The sequence below is a fragment of the Rhincodon typus genome, chromosome 6 (genome assembly GCF_021869965.1).
Source record: "Rhincodon typus isolate 14 chromosome 6, sRhiTyp1.1, whole genome shotgun sequence".
Lineage (NCBI taxonomy): Eukaryota > Metazoa > Chordata > Chondrichthyes > Orectolobiformes > Rhincodontidae > Rhincodon > Rhincodon typus.
Genome location: NC_063337.1, coordinates 18,801,052 through 18,813,100, shown reverse-complemented (window position 1 = coordinate 18,813,100; position 12,049 = coordinate 18,801,052). Strand labels below are relative to the sequence as shown.

The window sequence follows — 12,049 nt, the reverse complement described above, 5'->3', positions numbered from 1 at the left end:
AACCTTCAGATTGTGTTTTATTTTCCTATTGCAACCAGGGAGTTGAGTGATCCATTTTATAAACCATTGTCATTTTTCCTTTTTTTAGGAGAAGGTGTGGCTTAATGTTGATAAAAGTTTGGACTGTATTATTCAGAGGGTGGACAAACTTCTCCAGAAGGAGCGGTTACATAGTGATAGCTGTGAAGATGTTTTTCAGTGTGACACTACCTCTACCAGCAAGAAAGGTAACCAAGAATATCGTGCATACTGGATAAATCCAGGGGACTTAGATGAGAAATGTTCTCGATCTCCATCGTCATGTCGTTCATCCAATAACAGAGCTGCGTGTGAGTGAACATTACCATTTGCTTTCCTTTCTAACCCTTGGTATGTTGAGTTAAAATCATTTGGTTAAGTTTAAAAATGGGAGACAAAAAAAGCACCATGGCATTAAATCCAGATCTAAGAAGAAATGTTTTGTGCACAGTGCTAGTCTGCTGACAGCCAGCAGGATGCAGGTCCATCCTAGTCCAGCATTTGTAATTTGGTATGTCATCTGGGCTGCTTTTGTTGCAGGCTTCTGTTGTTGGCCTAAGACTTTATATTCTGATGAATTGCTCAAGATCATTCAGATGATCAGTGATGCTCATGCTAGTTGCAGAGTTGCTCTTCCCCTTCCTCTCCCCTCTCTCCCTCACTCACCCTTCAGGAAAGTGGCATGGCCACTTTTGCAAAAACAATGCTGCCAGATTTGATAACCAGATGGCACTGAGCTGCAATCAATAAAAAGCCAAATCTCCTAACATTAGTGCTGTCTGTCCTTAAATTGTTGCTTTATGCAGTTTCTCAACTTGCTGATTAATTGGCAATGTATTTATTAAATGTATATCGCCTTTTCCTCCCAATTTAATTGAAACCAGTGAAAATTTTGTATTGAAACAGAAGGTAGGAAAATGGCCAATTTTACTGCAGTCTGTTAGCAAGAGTTTATATACTGTGTTTTCCTGAGGCTTGGAACAACACATTCATTGGTAAGGAAATGCCCATCCTGATGCTTTTTAACAAAAGAGTCCACTTGTAACAATTGGATCTTCTAAATGCTCCAATTGATCGGTTTCTTCCAGTGATCTTACCAAGGGTTAGTTTCCATTTCATTTTTTCCTTAATTTTGTATTTGGATATTTTATTGGTTTGTTCATCATGCTGTCTGCATTTCCATTGCTTGCTCTTTCCAATTCTGCTATCCTTGCTTTTACTGTAGGTTAAATAGGTAGCTACAGATTAAACATATTGAAAGATTAAAATTTGATTTTGAGTTCCAGTCCTGGAAACATGGCACGTTTGTCTTAAACAATGCTCATGTCAGATTTGGGCGGAGATATAAATGTAGAAATAATGAGTGAACAATTGCTTCAAACTTGCACATCCACTCTCACATCTTCAAGAATTCTGTCTACATGTGAATGCTGATAATACATTGAGTTATAAGGAAAGCATAGTCTTCCTTTGACTGAAACAAATGAAACTTATTTTTCATGGTGCCGTAGTCAGATAAATAAACTACTACGGGGGCTCATTTATGAATAATGAAGGAAGATGCATCTTAAATTAGTTTTCCTGTTCACCCCAGAAGAAGCCCTTGTACATAATAATTTGTTTTCTTTATTTTTCTTCTTTATACTAAGAAGAACAGTAATTTTGAACTTTTACCTTATTTCTTTATTTTTCGATTTTGTACCTGAGTACCTTTTGTACCTAAGATGGTGCCAGGGATGGCAACTTTGTACACTTTTCAATGTACTCCTGTCTTCCTGTACTTGAGTATGTGACAATAAAACCTAATTCTAATATAAAAGTGTTGCTTCTTCTAGAAGATAATATACAGATGTTAGCGAGCCATCCCACTGAAGTGTGAAATTCGGATCTCGGCTTTACAGCTGAAATGTAGATTCTGGTGAGAGTGATCCTGTTGACATAAGAGCAGCTTTTGATTGAACATGGCATCAAGGTGTCCTTGCAACACTGGAGTCAAAGGGAATATCTTCTGCTGGTTAGAGCCATATGTAACACAAATATGGTTGTGGTGTTGTAAGTTGATCAATTCACTCCCAGGGTATCATTAAAGGAATTTCTCCGAATAGTGTCTTAGGCCCAATCATCAGCTGCTTTATCAATGACCTTCCTTCCATCCAAAGATAAGAAATGGAGCTATGTGCTGATGACTAAGCATTGTTTACCACTATTTGCAACTCTCTAGATGCTAAAGCAATTAAAGCTAAGACTTGGATAGGGTTCAGGGTTGACTGATGAGTAGTGAGCAACATTCGCTCCACACAAGTGTCAGGCAGTAACATCTTCAACAAGAGTGAATCTAACCAAATAAAGCTAGAAATTGCTGGAGAAACTCGGTGGGTCTGACAGACTCTGTGGTGGGCAAAATGAGTTCACGTTTCGAGGCTGCTATGACTCTCCAATTTGAAGAAGTTGGAATAGTAATGGGTTTTATGCTGTAGCAACAGGGGCAGAGGAGCAAGCAGAAGGGATGGTAAAGGAATCCAGAGCAAAAGGCGAAGGGAGTGCTAATGAGAGTAGGGAAGAGGTATAGACAAAGTTTTAACTGTTACTGGTAGCTGTTAATAGCAGAAGGTATGTCAGCTTACTGAGAGCAAAAAATGCAAACAAGACACTCAATTGGGGGGTAAGTAAGGGTGGATGAGAGAAATGAGTAATTGACATGGAGGATGCCATTTGTAATCTGACATTGATGAACTCAGTGGTGAGTCCTGAAGGTTGTAAGTGAGTAAATTGAAAATGAGGTGCTGTTCCTCCAGAGTGTGCCCAAACCCCCACACCCCCATTGACATTATTGGCATGATATTGTTGAATCTCCACTATGAACATTCATTAAGCAGAAATTGAACTGGACCACGATACAAGCTCTATGGCTACAAGAGCAGGTCAAGCTAAGAATATTGCAAAGGGTAACTCACTTCTAACTTCCTAATTCCTGTCCATCATTTACAAGATGTAAGTCAGGATAGTGATAGAATACTCTCCACTTGCCTGGATAGATTTCAGCTTCAGCACTGCTCATGAAGCTCAGTGCTATCAGAACAAAGCAGGCCCATTTGATTGACAATCCGTTCATCATCATCAGAATTCACTCCCTTCACCAGCATCACACAGTGCAGCAGTAGTTTTAATCATCTGCAAAATGCACTGCAGCAACACACCCGGATTTCTTAAATAGCATCTTCCAAATCTGTAACCTGTCACTTAGAAGATCGTTGAGAACAAATGCACCAGAACACAACCACTTTCGAGTTCCCCTTCTAGCCATAGACCATCTTGACTAGAAACAAAATCACCATTCCTGATTAACACAAACCCAGGAATAGTCAATTTAATAAAGTATACTTTTGATTCTTCTTAGAAGTTTTTTTTTGTCAAGCTCTTTATAAGCATATGCTGTAGTATGAATCAAATGCTTGTGTATTATTTTGATTTCTACCAATAAATTTGCCCTCAAAATGATTTGCAGCATTACTGGTGTTTTTCCACGTTAAAAAGAACATTTTTCTTGAAGACTTTGAGAGTTTCAAACACTTTCCAAATTTAAATTTCGTCAATAAAAATCTTGTTTTAGTAGATCACTCGTACATCACATTTAAGACTTTGAGCTTTATTTTAAATCTATGCTTCCTATCATCTTACTATCTCATGCCCATTACTTGTTTGTATGTGCCTGTGTGCGTGCTTCAGATTCTTGCATTTGACAGTAACTTACATTTGTTTACAGGGTTGTCTGATATATTTTGCTGATGTTCTTGGAATTTATAAACAATGAGATTACAACAAAAAAATTAATAGAACCATATTAGTGTATCCAGAATCAACAAACTCTAATGTAATTAGCAAACTAAAAAAAAATTTGATTATAATTATATGAAAGCATAATTTTCTAGTATTTATTAATTTTCTAGGCTCTCCAGTCAAGATCATGTTATGGGTTTAGGACCCTATTGATTAAATGCAAAATATATCAAATGCACTTAGTTTGTTAATGCCTCTGTTTTGAGACACCGTTACCTCTCCACCCTGGTTTGTTAACGACAATTTATATTGCAAGTCTGAATTCAAATTATAAGAACAACTTTTTGCATTTGCAGTGAAAGTTAATTTCTTTTTGTTTAATCTGAAGATCTGAGTCTAATTTAAACCAAGAATCTTGTTTTCTGTGAAATCTCGCTGCTCAATTATTGTTTGTTTAAATGACTTTAAGATTGACCACTAAAGGAAGCTTTGTCACTTGAAACAAAAAGCAGCTTTATAGTCTAACATTTGTCCTGTTGCATGCTGTGCGTTGAGTTGCTACCTTAAATAACTCTTAGTACTTGCTCCTACATCTGGGCATTTTGAATTTCTAAAGAAATAAATCACAGGATCTTTATTCATTTAAACTTTGACTTACTGAAGTCTTTTTTCAAAGCTTGTAATGTAAGAAATTTATTGCCAGTTTTGGCACCAGATTTTTTTATGCTTAATTAAAGAAAAATCTCCACCTTTGCAATAATTGCTGATGTTTAGAATGAATAACATTTTATCATAAATTTTGTTTGCATTGAGTCTGTGAAAAACCTAGTTATTCCCCTTGTGTTGATTTTAGTAAAGCATGGACTTTTTTTGATTAATCCATGCTTCGATGAGACCAATAGGTTGCTAGTGGCCCAAGTATCCAGTGTCCTCAGTTTTCCACGAGACATAAGAGCTGAAGGAGGCAATTTCGCCCTTTAAATTTGCTCTACCGTTCAATGATGATTCAAAATTCCAGTGCTTGGTCGAGGCACAGAGTTATATGTCACAAAAACAGACCCTTCAGTCCAATTCTTCCGCATTGACCAGATATACTAATCTAGTCCTGATCTAGTCCCATTTGCCAGCATTTGGCCCATATCCCTCTTAAAGCCTTCCTATTCATGCCTTTTAAATATTGTAATTGTACCGGCCTCCTCCTCCTCCTCTGGCATTTTGGTCCATACACTCATGACCCTCTGTGTGGATAAAGTTGCCATTCAGGTCCCTTTGGAAATCTTTCTCCTTTCACCTTAAACCTGTAATTTTGGACTTCCCTACCCTAGGGAAAAGACCTTGGCTATTCGTCCTATCTATGCCCCTCATGATTTTATAAACCTCTATAAGGTCATCCCAGTCCATGCAGTTCTTTTACACAAGTTATATGTTCAGCTTGTGTGTGATTGAATTTTATTATCTTTGGAAAGCAGATGTCCACACTGATTTTTTTTCTGCTGTGGATATTATATTTGGAACTCTAATGGCTTTATTTTTATGTGAAATGTTTCTCTTGATTTTAGTGTTTAAAAAGAAATGACACAATTATTTTATGCAAAGCTTCTTTTTATCTTGAACAATTGTTGCAGACCACCGATTTCAGGTGAGAAATAATACCAAAGAGTTTAAAAAGCTGCAGTACAGGGGAATTTGGGAGCCCTGTGCATGAAACATAGAAAAAGCTAGCATATAAGTTCAGCAGTGTATCATTGGTCATTATTTCAAAGAGAATCGTGTATACAAATGAAGCTAATGCTATACAACACTCCAGTCAGATCAGATCTGGAATGCTATAAACAGTCTTGGTCCCGTTATCTAAGCAAAGGAATGCTGGCGTTGGACGCAATCTGGAAAGGTTTACTAAGTTGATTACAAGTATAGAGAGATTTTCTTGGGAGAGGTTCAGTAGATTGGGCCTGTATTCATCAGAATTTAGAAGAATGAGAAGAAACCATACTGAAACGTAGATGACTCCAAGGGATTATTACAAGGTAGATTTGGAAAAGTTGTTTTCCCCATGTGGGAGAATCTATGACCAGTGCATCATCTGAGTCATGGATCGCCCATTTAATAGAAGTGAAGGGGAATTTCAGCGGGAAGTGAATGTGTGGAATTCGTTATTGTGGGAAACTGTAGAGACTGGGCCATTAAGTATATTATGGAATCCTAGAATTTTACAGTAAAGATGGCAGTGATGCAGCCCACTATTTCTGCAGTGGCTCCCAAAAGAGCTACCCAGCTAGCACCCTTCTCTAGCTCTAATTCTGTGGCTCTCTAAATTCATCAATTTCAAATGTATATCCAGCTCTGTTTTGAAATATCTTACAGAATCTGCCTCCACCATGCTCCCAGTCCGCACATTCCAAATTCTAACAGCTGTTTGAGTAAAATGGTTCTCCTCATCCCACTGCTAGCTCTCTTGCTGACAATCTTGAAATTGTGACCCATGGTTACTGACATAACAACTAGTGCAAATAGATCATCCTCCTTTATCTTGTCAAAATTGTTCATAGTTTTGAACACCTCAATAAGGTCCACCTCTTCTCTGGTCCAGGGAGAATCCACCCATTTTATCTAATCTTTCCTTGTATCTAAAATCTCTCATTCCTGGTATCACTCTAGTAAATCTCCTTTGCACTCCATCCAAGACTTTAATATCCTTCCTTAAATAAGGTGCCCAAAACTGAACTCTGCTCCAAATGTGGTGTGACCAATGATTTGTAGAGGTGTATGATCACTTCTTTGCTTTTATACTCTATTTACAAACCCAAGGATCTGTAAGCTGCCTCAACAAATGTTTTAACTTGTCTGGTCACCTTCAGAGAATAATGCACTTGACCCCGAAGGTCCCTTTGCTCCAGTAGTCCCCTCCAAGTTGTATCATTGAGACTGTCTTGTCTCTGTGTTTCTCCTACCAAAATGCATTATCTCACATTTCTCTGCATTGAAATTTATCTGACAAATCTGCCCATTTGGCCAACTTGTCACTGTCATTCTAAAGTTGCTCAGCGTCGTTCTCCTAATTCACTATTCTCCGTAGCTTAGCACCATCAGCAAATTTAAAGATTTTGCCCTCAACATCCTTCTCCAAATTGTTTATATATATCTGAAAAGGTGAGGGGTCCAATCTTAGTCTTTGGGGAGCACCGCTTCCAACTCGTCCAATTTGAGAAATGCCCATCATTACTGCCCTCTGTGTCCTATCTTTTGGCCAATTTCTAATCCATGCCACTAAGGACCCATCAATCCCAAATAATTCTGGTTTGCTAACCAACTTGTTATGTGCACAGATTCAAATGTTCAAATTTACCGCATCCTCAGAACTACCCTCATCTGCTGCCTGCGTCAGATCAACAAAGAATTCAATTACATTTGTCAGACATTACGTGCCCTTGTCAAAGCCATGTTGACTATCTAGTATTAACTTATTTTTCTCTAAGTGTGTCTTTATCATCCTGTATTATAGATTGCATCAATCTTCCCACTTCAAGCTGTACTTTTCTGGGTTATTCTTTACTCTTTTCTTAAATAACAGCATCACATTTGCAATTCTCCAGTCCACTGGGAATAATCTGCCTGGAAAATTTCTGTCCAGAGCAGAATTTTAGGCTGAGAAACAAAATCTTAATCAATAAGGGAATCTATTGTTGTTCGGATAATGTAGAAAATGGATTTAAGGTAAATCATACCAACTATAACCTTATTTAACAGCAGAATAGATATGGACTACTGGCTTATCTCAGCTCCTATGCCTAGAGGTGTCCCCTTTTCCTCTATTGCATTTTAATAGAAGCATCCCTTGCCATTCAGTTATAACATTATATCAAGAGTTGTAGGATACAGATTTATATTTATCAAAATTTGCCTAGGAAGAGAGAAATTTGAGAGTTGCTTCATAATCTATGGTTCTTCTGTATCTTTTCATAGGTAGTTGTAAGTAGTCACTGGCAGTGCTTGGGACAAGATCTCCGATCAGTTCTCTGTTAGGGAAGTTGTGGATATGAATCAGGAACTTCTATTAAAAAGAGATATTTTTACCTGTCATTGCCCTCAGAAAATCAGAGATTTTTATGTGAATGCAGATCAACATGCAAAAAGGAAAATTAAATGGATCCTTGTCAAACAAGTTAATTTATAATGGAAGTGACAAGTCCATTAATATTTATTTCTATAATATGGTTACACAATGCTCATTGTGTCTAGCTGCATAAAAGCTGTAGTTACAACAGGTTACATCACAACACTTTAGTGCAGGCTATTGATTTTAATGAATTATTTTAATATATTTAATGCAGGTGGCTTATTTTTCTAGTGAAAGCTTCTTGTTTGAAGATTCTATACTAACTTGCCCACTTTGGAGATCTACTTCAGTAAGGCAAATTGAAAGATGTGTTCGGAAAATGCCCAGATGGAATCATTCTTGCCCTGAAAAGCTCTTGCTCTTTGATTCTGTTTTGCTTGCTGCTTTATCAGAGCTGAGTGCGAAGCACCTCATTGTAAAATACTTCAAAGAGAAAAGCAACTAGATCTGCTTGTCAGTAGAAAAAAGTGCTGCTTCCTAATCATGCATGTGCACCTCCATTTCTGTGCAGATTGCCACTCCACTGCAGAGGAGCCTACTGAAGGTATGTGTGTTTTCTAGGCCCTTTCACCAGCCAATTTCTGCTTTTTCACACCTGATCTGGGTTGCCATGAACGCATTTTTGCACATAGATGCTTCAGCTAGGATGTTTCTAAATTGACCTATTTAAAGTATATTGGTTTTTACATGTTATTTCTAGAGCATCATAACTAATAATTAATTATAGCTTTTGTCTCAATATGAGCATGTTGTTTAAACTAACCTTTTAAATTTGGTTTTGTAATAGAAGTGTCGAGTTTAATTCTGTTTCTTTCCACATCTTGCAAATTTTAAAGTCTGAGGCAAGGATGAAGATAAAGCTAGTTAGTTGTAACTTTAAGGACTGAAAGTAAGTCTTTCATCTTTTTAGAGTCAGTCTTTATTAAGAGGTTAAAATCATGAGGATTTTGGGCACAACAGATAGGCGGACACTTCCAATTAGTGGAAGGATTCGGGAGATCCAGCGGATACGAGTCCAAAATGATTGGCAAAAGAAACGGTGATGTGCAGAAACTTTTTTCATGCGACAAGTGATTAACTTCTCTAGTGCATTGCCTGAGAATATGGGAGAGGCAGATTCAATCATAGCTTTCTACAGGAATTGGATCATTATTCATAGGGAGGATTCATGGGGAAAAGGCAGATGTTGGCTCCAGTTAGGGTTGATTTTGCAAAGTTCAGGCAGAGACATGATGGACTGATTGTCTGCCTCCTGTGCTTGTAGCCATTCTATGATTGATTGGTTTAGTAATATATTGTTGTTACAGCAAACTGACAACCTAGAACTTGTGCTGAAATTCTATCATTATAATTTGTGCAATTAAGTACAATAAATTCATTGACTAGAGCCTTTTAGAGTCATTGAGCTGCCTGGGTTGGAGATGCTGCAACATTTGGGGGAAGTGGAACAATAGCTGGGCGGGTTGCTCCAAACTTTGGTCACACTTTGTAGTGAGGTGCAAGCTAGGAACGGTGATAACAATGTGGAGCTGGAGGAACACAGCAGGCCAGACAGCATCAGAGGAGCAGGAAAGCTGACGTTTCGGGTTGGGACCCTTCAGAAATGGTGGAGGGGCGGGGGAAGGGAGCTCAAAAATAAATTGAGGAGGGGTGGGGCTGGGGAAGGTACGTAGGATGGTGATAGGTGAGTGCAGGTGGGGAGTGGTGGGGATTGGTCAGTAAGGTGAGAGGAGCGGATAGGTGGGAGAGAAGCTGGACAGGTTGTGTCAGGTCAAGAAGGTGGGGATGAAGGGAGGGTTGGTCGGTCATGGGATGAGGGTGGGGAGATTTTGAAACTGGTAAAATCCACATTTAGGCCATTGGGCTGTAGGGTCCCAAGGCGGAATATTGAGGTGCTGCTCCTCCACTTTCCGAGTGGCGTCATTGTGACACTAGAAGAGGCCCAGGATGCTGCCCAAATGGAAAAGGAGGAGGAAGGGAAGCGTACTGTGATAATTGTAAGGGATTCAAAAAGTGAGAATGGATCGTATCCTTTTTAAACAGGATTGAGTAACCTATATGGTATGGTTACTATCTGGTACCAGGGTCAAAATCGCTTGAACAGTCTTGAAAGGATATCGGAGGACGGGATTCCAATGACTGGAATCTATGTTAGAACCAACAGCGTAAAAAAAGGGATGCAAAAGGCCCTTTTTGGAGAATACTAGAAATTAGGGCCAAATTAAATAACAATGTCACAATTATTAACTATGTCAAATGCAACTTGGCATAAGGTTAAGCAGGGTAGGAAGGTAAACACATGACTGAAGGAGTACTGAGAGGGCAAAGCGTTCCTCATTTGAGACTTTGTACTCATTTAGCAAGGAACTGTACTTTTGGTCCAGCTGCACCTACACCAGGGTTGGACTAATATCTGAGTGTAAAGGCCAAATAGAGTGGAGACAAGAACTTTAAACCAGTGAATGGGACAGGAGGCTTATATGGAAAAGGGTCTTTTCTAATTATTATACTGCCTGATCTATAGGGAACAGACAGAAACAAAACTGGTGATACGTAGGTACTTTCGTTTGAAACTGAATTATAGCAGCTAACTTTTAACAATTATTTTATTTCACTGTCAATTCACCAGAAGAATTGCTTAAATTATGATAGTGCTGATACTACATAGATTATGAGGAATATATGTGTAAGCATTTGTAGGATATCTAGAAATGTTATTGTTTAAGCAGATTTATCCTGTGTAAAATGGTTGAAGTAGACCCCAACACTTAAAACTCATGCCTGCAAATTGCCTACTTTAATTTTTAAAAACAATTTTGATATTCTTTGTTTACGTGGTAACAGCTTAAATTTCAAGCCATATGTTACTTCCTTAAAGTTGTTCACAACTTGTTCACGCTGTTCTTTGTTCAGGAAGGACAAATCTTAAATGGAAATTGTATAACTATAGTGCAAGGCAATTGAGCTAAGGAGAAGACAATCTGAAAATGTAGCTAGCTAACGTTGAATTACATTTAACTTAATGAATTGTTTAGATTTAAATGAAGTAAACTTGTGAACTGAAAACATAACCGATAATAGATTTAATGTCTAAAATGAAATATTCTATTATTCAACTTAAAGAATGAAAATACGTGATGATTTTAAAAGCTTTCTGTACCTTCTGACAAATGTGCTAACCACACTAAAGTGTTGAAAGGAATTTGTGCAAGATCTAACCTGACACTTCTAAAACTGTCCAGATATGATGGTTTAGTATTGCATTGAGAAAAAGTTTTGCACGATACATGCAGAACTAGAAACCACACTTAACTTGATGTGACCTACATGAGTTTAAAATGATACTGTTAGTTTGAAACAGTTTAGTTTACTTCATAATAGATTCTTGGGTATGGATTGAAAATAAAAATGCTGAAAATACTCCTCAGTCAGGCAGCATCTGTGAAGAGGGAAAGTTAACAGCAGATATTTTTCATTTTTGATGAAAGACTATCATCATTAGAATTTTAATAAGTTTTAAGCAAGCTAAATGGGAAGGGTTGAAAAAGAACAAAGGGAATATCTGTGATAGTAGGAACTGCAGATGCTGGAGAATCCGAGACAACAAGGTGCAGGGCTGGATGAACACAGCAGGCCAAGCAGCATCATAGGAGCAGAGAGGCTGACGTTTCGGGCCTAGACCCTTCATCAGAAAAGGGGGAGGGGAAGGGGGTTTTGAAATAAATAAGGAGAGAGTGGGAGGCGGATAGAAGAGGGATAGAGGAGAGGATAGGTGGAGAGGAAACAAACAGGTCGAAGAGGCGGGGATGGGGCCAGGAAAGGTGAGTGTAGGTAGGGAGTTAGGAAGGGGATAGGTCAGTCCAGGGAGGACGGACAGGTCAAGGGGGCGGGATGAGGTTGGTCGGTAGGAGATGGAGGTGCGGCTTGAGGTGGGAGGAGGGGATAGGTGGGAGGAAGAACAGGTTAGGGAGGCAGGGACGAGCTGGACTGGTTTTGGGATGCGGTGGGGGGAGGGGAGATTTTGAAACTTGTGAAATCCACATTGATACCATTGGGCTGCAGGGTTCCCAAGCGGAATATGAGTTGCTGTTCCTGCAACCTTCGGGTGGCATCGTTGTGGCACTGCAGGAGGCCCAG

At 38.7% G+C, this 12,049-nt stretch overlaps 1 protein-coding gene across 4 annotated transcripts in view; it reads left to right on the top strand.

Annotated features, from left to right (window-relative positions):
* Window positions 1-12,049, top strand: part of LOC109938345 (inositol polyphosphate-4-phosphatase type I A) — a 184,937-nt gene that overhangs the window by 147,155 nt on the left and 25,733 nt on the right. For 3 of the 4 annotated variants that reach the window (XM_048598191.1, XM_048598188.1, XM_048598187.1), the window contains exons 16-17: window positions 89-329; window positions 8,424-8,456. In XM_048598191.1, the coding sequence (XP_048454148.1) occupies window positions 89-329; window positions 8,424-8,456 (274 nt within the window). The remainder of the gene's footprint in view (window positions 1-88; window positions 330-8,423; window positions 8,457-12,049) is intronic. The other variant, XM_048598190.1, reaches the window with a different exon arrangement.